General features: G+C 54.7%; 2 protein-coding genes across 3 annotated transcripts in view; both read right to left on the reverse strand.

The window, feature by feature from the left end:
• The window catches only part of KCNC1 (potassium voltage-gated channel subfamily C member 1), a 42,098-nt gene extending 40,907 nt beyond the window's left edge, over positions 1-1,191 (reverse strand). For both annotated transcript variants that reach the window (XM_036426234.2, XM_036426235.2), the window contains exon 1: positions 476-1,191. In XM_036426234.2, coding sequence (XP_036282127.1) covers positions 476-1,045 — 570 coding nt within the window. In that variant the 5' untranslated portion in view covers positions 1,046-1,191. The remainder of the gene's footprint in view (positions 1-475) is intronic.
• An 11,169-nt stretch (positions 1,192-12,360) lies between these two features.
• Positions 12,361-15,075, reverse strand: MYOD1 (myogenic differentiation 1). Its single transcript, XM_036427054.2, has 3 exons — positions 14,189-15,075; positions 13,629-13,707; positions 12,361-13,325 (listed from the first exon to the last, which is right to left on the reverse strand). The coding sequence occupies exons 1-3, from the start codon at positions 14,819-14,821 to the stop codon at positions 13,051-13,053; spliced, it is 987 nt and encodes a 328-aa protein (XP_036282947.1). The 5' UTR covers positions 14,822-15,075; the 3' UTR covers positions 12,361-13,050.
• Between the last annotated feature and the right edge of the window lie 552 nt (positions 15,076-15,627).

Below are 15,627 nucleotides of genomic sequence, written 5' to 3' on the forward strand. Positions count from 1 at the left end.
CCTGGCTGGCCCCAGATGCCCTTACCTGGCAAGAAGGAAGGGGGCCCAGCTTCCCTCCCCATACTACACCCAAAGACCTTCACCGTGTTCATCTGCACTCACACACACACACACACACACACACACGCATCACAGGCACTCCTGCACACTCAAGCATTCACACATGCTCACTCCTTCTCACTACATCCTTTACCCACCCAAATATACACCACCCCATTTACATAAATATGCACACACAATCCACTCACACACACACAAACACACCCATTCATACTAGCTCATACATATTACATCTGGGAATACTCAGACCTTACTACATACAAACCTAGTCACCCTCGGGAGGGGGGAAAAAAACCATCCCCTGCCTTACACACAACACACGCATCCCCTTTCAGTTTTGACTCCCTAGTTATCGAAATAACCCCCACCTCCATCCCCCTCCCCCGCCCCATCTTCCAACAGGTAAGCCGCTTACCCTAGCGTAGCGAGAAGAGTAGGGGTCCTCAAAGAGCGCCCAGATGCGCGGCTGCCAGCGGCGCCAGAAGCCGCCGGGCCGCCCGTCCGGAGAGTCGCTGAGCGCCAGGCGCTTGGTCATCTCCAGCTCGTCCTCCCCGTCGCCCGAGTCCCCGGGGCCGTCGGCGTCCGCGTCGTCCGCGCTGTTGTCCAGGGGCGCCCCGCCGAAGCTGTCCAGCGCCTCCTCCGCGTCCCGGTGCTGCCGGTAGGTCATCCAGCAGCAGGGCTCCACGTCCGTCTCGTCGATGCCCCAGAAGGCCAGCTCCTCCTCGTAGAGCGGCCCGCACACGTCCGCGGGGCAGTGCAGCTTGCCCGTGCGGTAGTAGTTCAGGATGTGCGCGAAGACGCCGGGGTGGCGGTCGAAGAAGAACTCGTCGGCGCGCGGGTCATAGTCGAAGTGGCTGTGGGCGTCGGGCTCCGCCAGCCAGGCGAGCCGCGTGCCGGGCAGCGTGCGCAGCGTCGAGCGGTACGTCTGGTGGCGCGTGCCGCCCACGTTGATCACGATGCGCTCGCTCTCGTCCCCCTGGCCCATCGCGGCGCCTCCTTAGGCATGGCGTGGCCCAGCGACACCCATGGGAGCGGCCGCCAGGGGGAGTTGGCGCCGGGGAGGGGGCGCGCGGCCTCCTCCCCTCTCCCCCCAGCCGTCGGGGGTGGGGTGGGGTGGTGGTGGTGGTGGTGTTGGGGAGGGGTACAGAAGACAGCGGCTCCGGCGACCTGAGCCCCTCGGGGAGGTTTCTTGTCGGGGTGCTGGGAAAGTGTGCGGGATGATCCCAAGGGTCTCTAAGGCGCCAGATGCAGGAGGGAGCTGGTCCGGCTGCGGAGGAGGAAGCAGAGGAGGAGGAAAGGAGGGCGGCGGGAGAGAGGGAAGGAGGAAGAGAGGGAGGGGTGGGCGCTCAGCGGAGAGCACCGCCGGGAGGAGGGAAAAGGGGGTGGGGGGACCGGGCTGCCGTCCCCATCTCAGCCGAGAAAATGTAGAAAAGTGACACAAAAGCTTTGGAGGGTAAGGTCAGCTGCTCCCGGAGCCAGGCGGACAGACCAGCCCCCAGGAGGAGGAAGGGTGGAGGGGAGATTGGCGCTCCGTTGTGCAGTGGTCGCCGCCGCAGCGCGCTCTCTCTCGGCGGCGGCGCGGGGGAGATGGATGCCCGCTGCCTTCCTCCCTGCGCGGCGGGGCTGCAGCTATAGGGGCGCAGGGCGAGCTCCGGCCCCCTCCCTCTTTCCTTGCCTGGCTGCCTGCTCCCCCCGGCGGCGGGCGCGCCTGCCCGCCTGCCCGCCCTGCTCGCTCCTTCTCCCCGCCTCTCGGAGGAGATGGCGGGGCCCCCGGACAGGGGCACGGGGACGCTGCTGCTCGGTGCGGAGCGCTGAGCTCCGGCTCCAGCTGCGGTTCCGCTGGGCTGCGCTCGGACGCCGGCGGCTGCGGTGCTGAAGGGACAGCTCCCGGTTGCGGAGCCTGGTGGGGCCCCGCGGGGGTTCTCCGGGCTGGATTCGGTCTGCGGGGCCGCCGGGCACGGGCTCCGGTGCCTCTGCGCTTGGCGCTCCGCGCCCCGCTTCAGGCAGGCGCTTGGCGATGCCGGCCGAAGAGATGGGGCTGCGGTCCGTCGGGCCCGGGAGGTGGGGGTGGCAGGTCGGGGCGCGGCGCGGCGCGGGGAGGCCAGGGAAGGTGAGGAGGCGCGGAGCGGCCGCCGCCGCGACGCTGCTGCCGCCCGGGCTGCTGCCTGGCTGTCCTGCTCGCCTGCTCGCTCGCGCGGTCCGCGTCCAGCCCGCCGCTCTCCGGACACGGGCACACGGCGCGCGCAGCCGCACTCGCCCCCGGAGGGAGGCGCCGCGCTGGGTCCTAAAGAGCCCTGCTTCCGCGCCCCCTCCCAGCCTCTCAAGGAGTTGGGCCTCCCTCCTCAACTCCGGCGCTGGGGGCGCCCTCCCTCCCGGCACGGCTCCTGCAGCTCCCGGGCACCCGTCAGAACTTCACTTTTCCGGAAGGGAAAGCCACTGAATGGGCCAGGGCTCCCGGAGACGTCTAGGTCAGCCTCCCCAGGTCAGACTGAGGTGAGAGGAGTGTCGCACCTGCCCTCCTCTTTTCAAACTGGAGACTGACTGTCTTATCCCTTAGAGGCCCCATCCCTAGGAGAGACACCGCTCCAAACAACCCTTGAATACTGACCCTTGCCACTGGATCTGAAGCCAACATGAACCTTTCAAAGGGACCCTCTCTCATAGACCTCAAAATGCCCCCCCCCCCACCTCCACATATATAACACACGTGCTGTCCTCTAAGCTCTCTACTAAGAATCCAATCATCTTGGATGCTTATTAACCCATTTCGACCCCTTACTGACCCCGGGCTTTCATAACTGCAGGCTGACCCTAGTCTCCTGTGAGTGCCACACCTTCTGCCATATTGATCCTGCTTACTGATCCTCCCGCACTAGCCCTGGATCCTTACCTGGGGGTCCCTTATGAGAGGGGCACTCTACCCTTAGAGGTCCGAAGGTGGTGCTGAAGGTTGATGATCCCTGTTCTCACCGCAGGACTCCAGCTGCCCTGGTTGGCAAGCAGGTCCTGGGTCTGGGGCTGGATGGGAGCAGCTTCAAAGATGACCCTGGGAGTAGGCGAAGCAGTTTGGGCCTCCTGGCCAGTTTTTGTTGCCAATAGCTCCATTCACTCAAACAAGCAATCACTCCTTTACTCCCTGCTTGTTCCAGGCTCTGTCCCCGGCTACAGGAGCGCAGGATAGCCTGCCCTCCAGGGGCTCCCAGGCTGGTGGGGAAGTGGGCAGGTGGGCCCGGACAGGGCTGGGAAGGTCAGGCCCAGCTCCAGGGATGGCTGTGCTGGGAAAGAGGCTTATTGATCTCAGCCCAGCCCAATCGAACACAAGACTGCCTGGGCAAAGGGCGATTTAATTAAGAAGACACGAGATTCCTCTTATTTACCTGTCGGCACTTGCTCACTGTGCAGACAGCTGTCCCTTGACACTGACCCGCAGACACCATTGTGGGCCTGGGGACAAAGCGGTGCTGCTGGCATCTCTCTCCTCACTTGGCCAGGGGAATCCCAGCCCCGGGGAAATCTGTGGGTGGTGGAGGGAACGGTTTGGAGAGAGACCAGGGATGGTTGGAGAGAGACCAGGGGCAGGGCAAGAGGTGAGGGATAGCAGAGAAGGACAAGGGGAGAGACAAGACAGGCAGCGTTAGGGCAGAAACAGGAAGAGATGGGCAGAGTTAAAGAGAAGGCTGGAGTATGGGGCCAGGATGGAGGAGCCAGTCCTCCCTCCAGAGATCGGTCTGTGTTATTCCTCTACATGGGAGCTATTCCCCCTGCAATCTCAGAACACCGCAGGGATGGGAGTGCTTTGAGTCTCCCTCTCACCCCAACCAGTGAGCCTCATCTCCTCACCTTGAGGAGGCCTGACCTGCTGTGGCTCAGCATAGCCCAAATTCAGACATCCTCGACACAGGTTCTCAGAAAGCTCTGCCCCAAAGCAATGAGGTGATAAAACAGAGAAATGGACACCCCAGAAGGAAAAGAAAAGGATAGGCCCACAGAGAGGCAGGCACACATACACCGGGCTGGGAGAAATCAGGATGGGGAGAGACAAGAAAGAAGCTCTCCGAACCTTCCCTTCCTCCCAGCTGGATAGTCACTCCTCTTTACCTCCTAGAAAACCTTCGGTGGTTCTGACAGCCACAGGGACCCTGGGTTCCGTCCCTTCCCTCTCCTGCGGGACCACCTGGGATCAAAGTATAACTCTGCAACCTTCCCTGTCGTTCATCTTATTTCCAAAAAGTGACTACCAGCCCCTCGAGGGATGCTTCTTGTTTGCTTCCCTCCACAGTGCCCAGAGCACAGGGAGCTCCTCATCCAAAGCCTGGATGAGCTGAGAAAGGCCAAGAGAGGGGCCAGGATCTTAGGATCCCAGTGTGTCAGAGACCAAAGGAGTCTGGAGTCCTTAACTGAGATGGAGACAGGGGAAGGGACTTAGCCAGGGCCTCTCAGGGTGTCAGTGTGGAGCCCACTTGCGCCACTACCCACAGAGAGTCACAGCGGGAAGGGGAATTATGCCCAGATGGTGGAGAGAAGAAAGGGGAAAGACAGAGAGAGGCACAGGGCTCCTAGAGGGAGAAGGTCGGAGAGAAGGTTGAGTGATTAGGAGCTCAGGTCAGGCCTGGTCCTGCAGGATGTGCTAGAAAAGAAGCAGGCCGGGGCTGGAGGGCAGGGGAGTGTCAGAGGACATCCATCACGTCCTAAAGTCCCCTCTGAGGCCAGCAGAGAAGGCTCAGAGAGAAGAGCCTCCCAGGTGAAGAGGGGAGCTGCCCCTGAGGGACCCCACACTGTCCCACTTTAGGATTCTCACCTTTGTCCTTGATGACACACCCAGCACAGGCCTCAAAGAATGCCTCCTACCTTCTCTGTCCTAAGCAGGGACATAAAAGTCTCTTTCCTCACACCCTCTTCACACTGTAAGAAGGCTGGCATTTGCAGACAGCCCAGAAAAACCAAGAGGGCACCACAGGACAAGAAGGAAAAAGGCCCCAGAGAAAAGGGGGTGGAAGGAGGAATTGCTGATGGAGCCTTAGCTTCTCACCCACAACCACTAACCACAGACCCTCAGCCCAGCCAAGAGCCTCATTCCTTTTCATTCTGGAGGCGTACCCCCCCCCACCCCCACCCCACTTACTCCTAGCCATTTGTCCCCTCCCTTTCAGAGAGGAAAGTTTGTGGTCCCATGCTAGGGTCGTTAGGATCAGTGGTGTGGGGTGGGCAGGGGGCAGTGCACTGATGAAGTGGTTGGTGTTCAGTTGTTATGAGCATAGAACCAGACTGCCTGGGTTCAAATCCCAGCTCCACCACTGACTAGCTGTGACCTTGGGCAAGTTACTCAAACTCCCTATGCCTCAATTTCTTTATTGTTGGCTACAAATAATAATAAGCCCTATCGTAACACCTCATCTCTGGAATTTCTCTTGTTCAGACTAGAGGGGAGGGGTTGCCTGGCTTCAGGAAGATCGGTGGTGGGACTTGAACTGGGGCTGGACTAGAAAACAGGCTAAGGGAGTCCTGAAGCCAAATTTGGCCTATGTCCTCACACCTGGCACTTGCAGGCCTTTGATCTAGTCCTGCTAGGCTCTGGAACTGGCCCAAAGCCAGCCCCCAGGCCTTTGCCCAGGTTGGCACATCTTACATGCTGCTCTCCCAAGCCCAGAGCCTCAGCATACCTGATGGGTTGGGGTGCCATCTTGTGGCTACATCTGGAAGCTAACCTAAGCTGGGCACAGATAGAGCAGGCTTTGGGGTGATAGTAAGCAATGGGACTGACAGGCATTTTCTCCCCAGACAGGAACCCTCCTTTGAAAGGATGGGGACAGTGAATCTGAAGGTGGAATAGTGGGAACTTGATGACTATCTGTGGCTGTCGGATCCTTAGCTTGAGCGCGGACCCTGGTCCCTAACCTAGGAATGTGTTAGGTGCTGAGCTGTTCCTTCCTGAAACCCCTGGACAAGTGGATCCCAGATCTCTTAGAACTGGAGAAGCTGAGAACGGAGCCAAGGTGAAGAGTACTCCGGGGAAGTGCTAAACCAGCGTTTCTCAATCTCTGCACCGCTGGCTTTTTGGATGAGATAATCCTCTGTGGTGGGGCTGTACTGTGCATTGCAGGAAGTTTAGCAGCATCCTGGCCTCTTACCCACTAGATGTCAGTAGAATTCCTTCCCCAGTTATGACCACCAAGGGCTATAGACTGCCAAATGTCTTCTGGGGGGTAAAGTGTCCTTAAATTTGGTTAGAAATATTGTTTTGTTGCTTACTAGCTGTATATACGAGTCGCTTTAGCCTCTAGGTTTTTGTTTCCTAGGCTACATAAAAGAAATAACTATTTTGTGAGGATTTAATGAGATAGTGTCTCTCATCGAACTTCCTCTCCTTCCTCTACATCCATTCTCTTGGACGGCCATCCGTCCAAACCCTTTGTGAGCGGCCCTTACCCCCATGAGTTCCTGCCATTTCTCAGCAACGCCCACCCCTCAAAGTGTCAGCATGGCCCAGGGGCAGAGCATCAGCCCTGCCTGGGCTTGGTTTTGGGGAAGATGGGTCTCTGTGCCCCTTGCTGCTGGCCGTGGGAGTGAGGGAGGACAGTGAGACATGATGATGGCTGTGGTGAAGGATGCGTGAGGGTGTCAGGGCTGCAGGTGCACAGGGAAAGCAGGTGATTGTGGGCATTTTTGCAAGGGCATCACCAGAAGGTCTGGGCAGGGGCCACAGAGTTCTCCCAGAAGCAGCTGGGGATGGGAGGCTATCCCAAGAGCCTTCCTCCCTCTTTGACTCCCTTGGCAGGAGTCTTGTGGGCTCTCCTGTGTATGTTCCTGGCGGGCACCTGTGTGTGAGTCAGGCTGCAGGTAAGCATAGTCAGCAGTGTGCAGGGGTGGGCCCAGGTTTTGTGAGGCCTGAAGTTTAGACATTTGGGATCCACTCTTAAAAAAAAAAAAAAGTATAGAAAGTTGGGCACAAAAGTGAATATTTATTTAGACTTAGAAAAGAAGTCAGGACCAGATGCAAAATTTAAAAATCTGACAATTATTATAAACATGAAAAAATCCAGGGAAACTAGTTTAATATTTTTATTAACTGCCTGACACACCTACATAATGCTTTTTAAATAAGTTATGATTACAGAGAAGCATTCCTAATGCTCCCTAAAAACAGTTACAACGTTATTTTTTGCAATTACAGAATGATGTTCAGTAAACAAAACAACATTTATTATGTAAAAGCTGCATCAAAAATGACTGGAAATGTAAAAAATCAGCATAATCATCTATGACTATTTTTTCTGGGCACCAAGAAGAACCTGCTTTACATTTTCATGTCATATTGTATCCAGCAAGGTTTGTGGTTCTTGAAAATACCACCAGGACTGAACTACTTAAAGGTGCACTCATGAAATGCACAGGACCGAGTATAGCTGAAACAATCTTGAAAAAGAAAAAAGTTGAAGGACTTACATTTTCTGATTTCAAAACTCACTACAAAGCTACAATAATTAAGACTGTGTGTTTGGCATAAGGATGGACTTATAGATCAGTGGAATAAAATTGAGAGTCCAGAAATAAACCCATACATTTATGGGCAATTAATTTTTTACAAGGGTGCGATGACAATTCAATGGGGAATTACAGGTGTGTGTTTTTTCAACACAAATAGTGTGGGGACATTTGAGTATCCACATACAAAAGAATGAAGTGGACTCCTTTGTCCTACCTCTTACAAAAATGGACTAAAAATGGATCCAATCCCTAAAAGTAAGCGTTAAAACTATAACATTCTTAGAAGAACTTGGATCAGACAATAGTTTCTTAGATAAGACACCCAAAACACAGGCAACAAACGGATAATATAGGCATATTAGATTTTACCAAAATATAGGGTTCTAATCCAGGCTCTGCCCTCGGTTCTGTGTGCCCTTGGGTAGGTCTCTCCCCCTAACAGCAATAAAAAGACAAATAACCTAATTTTAAAATTAACAAAGGATTAAAAAAAAAACCTCAATTTATCCAAAGATGGTATACACATGGCAAATAAGCACAAGAAAAATGCTCAGCATCCTTAATCGTTAGGGAAGTGCAAAATCAAAACCACAATGAGATACCACTTCACACCCCCTAGGATGATGGCTGGGATGAAGACAATCACAGTGTTGTTAGGATGTGGAGAAATTGGAACCCTCATACATTGCTAATGGGAATGTAAAATAATGCAGCTGCTTTGGGGAAATCTTTGGCAGTTCCTCAAAAATTTAAACATAGAGTTATGATATACCCAGCAATTTCACTTTTAGGTATATGCACAAAAGAATTAAAAGCATATGTTTACCCAATAACTTTTAGGTCAATGTTCATAGCAGCATTATGTATAATAGCTAAAAAATGGAAATAACCCAAATATCCATCAACTGATGAGTGGATCAACAAAGTGTGACTTATCTATACAATGGAATATTATTCAGCAAAACAAAGGAATGAAGTACTGATAAGTGCTACAACACAGGTTAACCTTGAACACATTATGCTAAGTGAAAGAAGCCAGACTCAAAAGACCACATAGTGTGTGATTCCATTGCCCAGAAGAAGTAAACCCATAGAAATGAAAATAGGTTAGTGCGGATGGTTACACAAGGTTGGGAATACAGTACAAGCCACTGAATTGGACACTTTAAAAGGGAGAATTTTATGGTATATGAATTATATCTCAACAAAACATTGAGAAAAGTTAAAGGAGGATCCGTAAAGCAGGAGGTTATAAATTACTTGCTTACACTGAGAAAAATCTATTTGTCATGGTCCCAGTTCCCTTATCTGTAAAAAAAAAAAAAAAAAAAAAAAAAAAAAAAAAAAATGTACTTCATTTATCTTTTTCTGAAATGCTTTGAGTGAATTACTAAAGAATTTCTGAGCATACCTTTTAAACTGGCTAATCTCCTCCATAGAGAGAAAGCCCAAGTCTAGTTGGGATAAGCCACATTCTCAAAATCTCAAAACGGGTCACCAGCACAGCCCGGCTTAGATCCCAGGAATCATGCAGCCATTGACATCCTCTGGGACTCACTCGACCCTGATACTGGGCAAGTTCTGTATGGATTAAAACCTGCTGTTAAATGTTGTCTGGGAAAAAAAATAACTATTGACTGTGTAAAAACAAATATTACCATGTCTCACATTTTAACATTTCCCTTTAACAGTGGTGAGTTGTGTGGAGAGGATTTAATATTTAATACAGGAGATAAAACCTGAGCTAGGACCAACTTTTGTTCATCAGCAGAACCATCATCATTTTTGTATTTATCTTCCACCTCATCTCCTCTTTCTTCTGCCTTCCCCCTCTTGCTTGTTTTTCTCACCAGTCTTGCCCACTCCTTTCCACTGCATCTGGTGGGCTGCATATTCCTTATTGCCTCTTCCATGTAACACTTACGCAGGCTGCTCACTGCACAAGTGCGCCTGGCTGAGAAGTGAGTGGAGCTGCCATCCAGTCGTGGCTGCCCATCAGTGAGCTCTTGTGCACCACAGTGTCCTCAGGAAGGAGGGACACCTTTTTCTAATTGCACACTCGCTCCCTTTAGGCTACCAGAGTCCTCTTCATTTTTGTAATTAATTCCTTCCTCCTCTCTGACTTGGTTAACTTGTCATACCCCATTATCATCTGACATCACACGCTTTACTTTTTAAAAATATATATTTTATTGATTTTTTTACAGAGAGGAAGGGAGAGGGTTAGAGAGCTAGAAACATCGATGAGAGAGAAACATTGACCAGCTGCCTCTTGCACACCCCCTACTGGGGATGTACCCGCAACCAATGTACGCGCCCTTGACCAGAATCGAACCTGGGACCTTTCAGTCCGAAGACCGATGCTCTATCCACTGAGCCAAACCGGTTTTGGCACACTCTTTACTTTTTAAAGAATTGATCTTTGTTGTTGAAAGTATTGCAGATGCCCCCTCTTTACTGTTTCTTATAAGCACCTCTCGTCATTTATAACATTGCATCTATCCCTTGGGTTCTTTGTCTAATGGTTATTTCCCCAGTGGATTTTCAGCCATGTGAGGGTGAGGACTATGCCTTCCGGGTTCTCCACTGTACCCTCAATGCCTACGCTTTATCCGGCACAACTATTTCCATTCTTATGCTTTGTCTCCCATCGCCAGCCACTGCCCCAGTTCAGGCCACATGTGGCACTTCTGACATGTCTCCCATCCTACCAGCCTAGACTGGGCTTTCTAAAATATAGATATATTTGAGTCCTTCCCCTGTTTAGACTTTCTATGGCTCTCCATTGCCTTTAGGATACAGCTCAAATGAGACCACTGTGGCTTTGCCTCCGCTTTTCCCCCCATCTCACCTCTGGCCCCTTCCTGGGAGCAGTTTTGGTTCCACGAAGGCACAGTTTGCTTTCCTTCACCTCTCCCATGTAACACTTATGCAGATCCTTCTGGCTTCACTCTGTGTAAGTCTTTGCACTTACTGTTCCCTCCATTCCCTCCCCTTGGGGCAACTTCATTTGGCTCCTCTTCCCTGACCAAGGAACGCCTTCTAGATTCTTATTAGGGGCGACCTACTTGTCTGTCCCTCTGTCTCTGCAGTGTTCCTCTGCTGCATGTGCCCACATTATAGCACTCAATCCATTGTAATGTAACCGGCTGCTGACCGATACAGTTTTCCCAAATGTCTGGGTGCTTCCCGAGGGCAGGAACCATGTCCACTGGTCTCTGTTTTTACCCAGCATCTGGCCTCTGTTAAATGAATGAATCCATGAATGAGCCCCCAAGGGTTCTCACAGAGTGTAAGAAACGCCCTGGCACATCTGGGGAAGCAGCCAGGAGAAACGCTGAGGACCATTAGAAGCAGAGCAACTCTGGTGGCTCCTCAGGGACCCTGCGCTGGGGAGAGCAGAGGCTCTCCTGGGAGTGGAGAGCAGATCCTCAGATAGGAAATGAGGCCTTTCCTGCTGGCTGGCGTCACATCGTGCCTGCTTCCCCCAGGGCCCCCCACTTGGTGAGAAGAACCCTTATGAGTGGGCTTATAAGGTTTTCGAGGGGAAAAGGGTCTGTAAAGGTGGGACTAGGAAGCACTGATGTCTTGGTGGCAAGTGTGTGTGTGTTAGGGGTGGGGTTGGGGTGGCATGTCAACGGGGAAAATTTTTTTGCCAGGCTATCCTTCAAGGAGAGGATGGGAGGGCAGAAGTGCCTCTGTGTATATTTGGGCGTGTATGTGTGTCTATGAGCTCTCCCCTGTGGTTGTGTGTGTGTCTATGAGCATTGTGTTATTTTTCTCGTTTCTCAAGATACAGCTCAAGTGGCATCTCCTCCCCAGCACCCTGGCTGAATCAGTGGCTCCTTCACTGCCCCAGAGTGTTCATATCTTGATGAGAGCATCTATGCCACCTGTGGGGAGGCAGGTCTGCACGTGCCCCTCTCCTTGCAGGTTCTGGTCTTAGGAGATCCGAGTGCTGAGATGCTCTGGTGCCTGGTTTCTGGCTGAGCTGAAGCATCTGTACCTTTCTCATCTTCAGTGACATCCCCTAGTGTTTACACCTATCGCTAAGAGCCTGTAAGTACTGGACAGCTGGCCATGCCCCTTCACACTTGTTTAGTGTTTCCTCATAATGCTGTGAGCTCCAGAGCACACCCTTTGTACCCATGAGGATTCTGACTTGGCACCTGAGGCCATGACTCCCCAGGGATCCTTCTGGCTTCACTCTGTGCATGGAGAAGTGTGATTCTCAATCTTTTATGCATAGTCAGAACCACCTGGGAAGCTTTTGAAAATACCAATATCCTCCCCAGCCAGTGTGGCTCAGTGTTTGGGTGTCAACCTATAAACCAGGAGGTCACAGTTCAATTCCCGGTCAGGGCACATGCCCGGGTTGCAAGCTTGATCCCCAGTGTGGGGTGTGCAGGAGGCAGCTGATCGATGATTCTCTCATCATTAATGTTTCTATCTCTCTTTCCCACTTCCTTCCTCTCTGAAGTCAATAAAAAAATATATTAAAGAAAAAAAATACCAATATCTGGCACCAGGTGTCTGGAGCAGATCGATAAAACAGATTCTCCGGAGGGTAAGGTGTGGGGAAGCATAGATCACTTTATAAACTACCCAGATCATTCTAATATGCACCTGACAAGAAAACCACTGACGGATGTGTCATTACGTTGGTCGTGGTCATAGGAACCTCCCCACATGCTGGAGACACGTGTACCCCTCCTTTCTCTCTCCTGGCTCCAGGTTTCCACCTGCAGGGCTAGTGGCTGCATTGGGTCAGTAGTCTGCCCCTGCCCCTAGGCCCTAAGGAAAGCCAGGACCACCTTGGTATAAATTAGCATTTTTATTTCCAACACCTGGGCAAGGCCAGCAGCTCACCCTCCTTTGATATAAACATTACAAAGTTCCTTTCGCACCGCACACCATGCCTCCCATAAATACAGCCTTGGGGGCTCCTGCTCCGGCAAAGCATCTCTTATTTACAGGAATAGATTACAAAAGTATTACAAAAAGTGGTCCTGAATAGGGGGTGGGAGAGGTTACCATTACACTTGTTACACTTGGGACAGGAGCTGGGCGCGCAGGGGGTGGGAAAGAGCTGGTGTCTCCAAGGGCTCAGGAAAGGAGAGACCAAGACTCACCGACCGCATTGGGGACCGGTGGGTCTGGGCTGTAGGTCTACGCGCGTCCCACCCACATGGAAAAGGGGTGAGGAGGAGGAAGGGCTTGGCTCCTCCCGGATCAGCTCTGCCCACGGAGGAACTCAGACCGGTCACCACAGTGGGTCTTGGGGAAGGATGCTGCGTGGGGGGAAAAGGACTGTGTCCGTGCTCTGGGGTACGGAAAGGCGGAAACGCATCAGTTCTCCCGCCTCCCCTCCCTCGGGAGGGGCTGCTTTTAAAGCGCCTTTGGCGACAGTGGTTCAATCTTTTGGGGGCGCGGGAAACCTCAGGGCGCCATCCCTCTGGCGGTGGCCAGCCTCGTCCTTCCACACGGGGCCGTCCGTCGACACCCTCAAAGCGCCTGGTAGATCGGGTTGGGGTTCGCGCCCCCGGGGCACTGCGGGGCAACATCAGGGGTAGGGGTTGGGGCGCCGGGATCGTCCTCGTTCGTGGCGGCCGCCTCATGCGGGCCCGGGGACGCCTCCGGCGGCGGGTTGGCCAGCAGCGGCGGGTCGGCCAGCAGCAGCGCGGGCGCGGGCGCGGCGGGGCTCTCGGTGGAGATGCGCTCCACGATGCTGGACAGGCAGTCGAGGCTCGACACGGCAGCGCTCTTCCCGGGTCTGGGCTCTGCGCGGGGAGAGACTGGGGTTAGCAAGCAGGGGTTCCTGGTGCTCTACCGGACACTGAGGGCCTGGCACTCTCCGGTGCGATCCACCAAGAGCGCGCGGCCAAAGGAGAGGGAGCCATGAGCTTAGCATTTCGTTCCTTGTACCTTGCAGGAATTCGTTCATTACAGGATTGGTGTGTGTGGAGCACAGGTGGGTGGGGAGGTGGGGGAGGTGGGCGGGAGTTGGAGGGGGGTGTCCTAGGGAGAGGGAAGCCAGGATAGTTCAAAGGGAAACGTGGGAAGAATGAGGCGCCAATACGCACCGCTGGGCGCCTGGCTGAAGTAGGAGCCCTCGTAGCAGGTCCGCCGCCGGGCACCGCTCGTGGGGCCGCTGAAATCCATCTGCAAAGGGCAAGGGCGATGGATCGATTCAGGCCCGCGGGGCCTCTGGAGCATCACTCCAGCTCGCCCAGTCCCCACCCCAGCTTCCCCAGTCTCAGCCACGTGTCTCCTGTCCTCCTTGATGGAGGGGTTGGGATTAGGGTGGACAGGAGCTGTCTGGAGCTGTCAGGCCAGATAGAAGGAGACAGTCACCTACCTAGGAACGCAAATCTTAACTTTGGAAATAGGAATACATGGGGGTGTGGGGTGTGTATGGGGGGGGTGGGCGAGCAGATCACAGTGCAGCCGTGTTCTGATAGCGCTCCCAGTCAGGTGGCCCAAACACAAGGCTATCCCAGTGACAGCTCCCCAGGACACGGGATCCACTCCCCGGAAGGTTCCCCGTCCAACCCTTACCCCCACCCTCCATAGAGGAAATGCTTCATAGATACACCCCGAGAGCTGCCCCCACTCCTCCCCTAGCCCGGGGTTCCAGCCTCACCATGCCGTCGGAGCAATTGGAGCGCGGGCTGGACGCGTCCGAGTCGCCGCTGTAGTGCTCACCACCGCCGGGGCCCGAAGGCAGGGGGCCGGGCGCGTAGAAGGCGGCGGCGGCGCCGGGGGGCGCAGCGTCCTGGTCGCGCAGCAGCGCCTGCAGGCCCTCGATATAGCGGATGGCGTTGCGCAGGATCTCCACCTTGGGCAGCCGCTGGTTGGGGTTGCTGGACGTGCAGCGCTTGAGCGTCTCGAAGGCCTCGTTGACCTTGCTCAGGCGGCGGCGCTCGCGCATGGTGGCAGCCTTGCGGCGGTCGGCGTTGGTGGTCTTGCGCTTGCACGCCTTGCACGCCCAGAGCAGGCAGCGGCCAGCCTGGTGGTGCCCGCTGGGCGCGCGCACATGCTCGTCCTCGCGGGCGCCGGGCGCCGGGTGCGCCGCCGCTGGGAAGTGCGAGTCCTCGGGTTTCAGAAACGCGCCCACGTGGACGAGGCGCGGGTCCAGGTCCTCAAAGAAGCGCAGGTCCGGGGAGTCGAAACACGGGTCGTCGTAGAAGTCGTCCGCCCCCGTGGCAAAGTTGCAGAGAGAGCCGTCGGGACCCGTCAGGTCCACGTCGCGCAGCGGTGGCGACAGCAGCTCCATAGCTCGGCCCGGGGCGGCGGCGGCGGCGCAGTCCTGGCTCTGCCCAACCGCAGCGGCAAGGGTTGCCCTAAACGTTTTGCCACTCTGGAGCCCCGGCCGCCGCCGTGTGATAGCCAAGTACTGGGGGTCTGGATGTATACCCGACCACCACCCCACCTCACCCTGCCCAGTCCGGTCCGGCCAGACGGGTACCCCGGAAAGTGGAGGCAGTGCCCTGGGGCTCCTCCACCCCTAACTTCAAGCCAGGCGCCCGGGGGCTATTTATCCAGTAGTAGCCTCCTGGTCCCCCGAGCTGGAGCGGGCTGCCGGGGGCGGGGGCGCCAGAGGCCAATCGGAGCAGGGAAGGGAGGAGCTTGGGATCCCCTGGGTGGCCGCGGGGGCTGGGCCCCTACCTCTCCAAACTCGGAGCGCGCGCTCTGACTCCTCCCCGGGCAGGAAGGGAGGCAGAAGCTGGCAGCACCACGCGGCTGCACTTGGCTCCCGGGCACAGGGCACACTCTTCTTTCCAAACCTCTCCGGCACAAGACTCTCCCTGTGTCCACAGAAAACGCTGGCCGAGGGCGCTCGCCTCCCAACTTGACTTTGGGCTCCTCTGTCCTCTGATTTGGGGTAGGAGGACCCAGAAGCAGGGTAGGCGTAGACGTCAGATCTGAAGAGATTTGGAGACACACTCAGAGCTGAGACAGTGAGTCCGTGAGAAAGGCTGAGAGACAGTCAGAAAGCAGAAGGCTAGCGTCAGAGGCAGAGAAAAGCGCCAACAAGAGATAGACTCAGAGTGAGTAACCCTGAGTCAAACTGGACGTGAC

Source organism: Pipistrellus kuhlii, unplaced genomic scaffold, assembly GCF_014108245.1.
Source record: "Pipistrellus kuhlii isolate mPipKuh1 unplaced genomic scaffold, mPipKuh1.p scaffold_m20_p_9, whole genome shotgun sequence".
Taxonomy (NCBI): Eukaryota; Metazoa; Chordata; class Mammalia; order Chiroptera; family Vespertilionidae; genus Pipistrellus; species Pipistrellus kuhlii.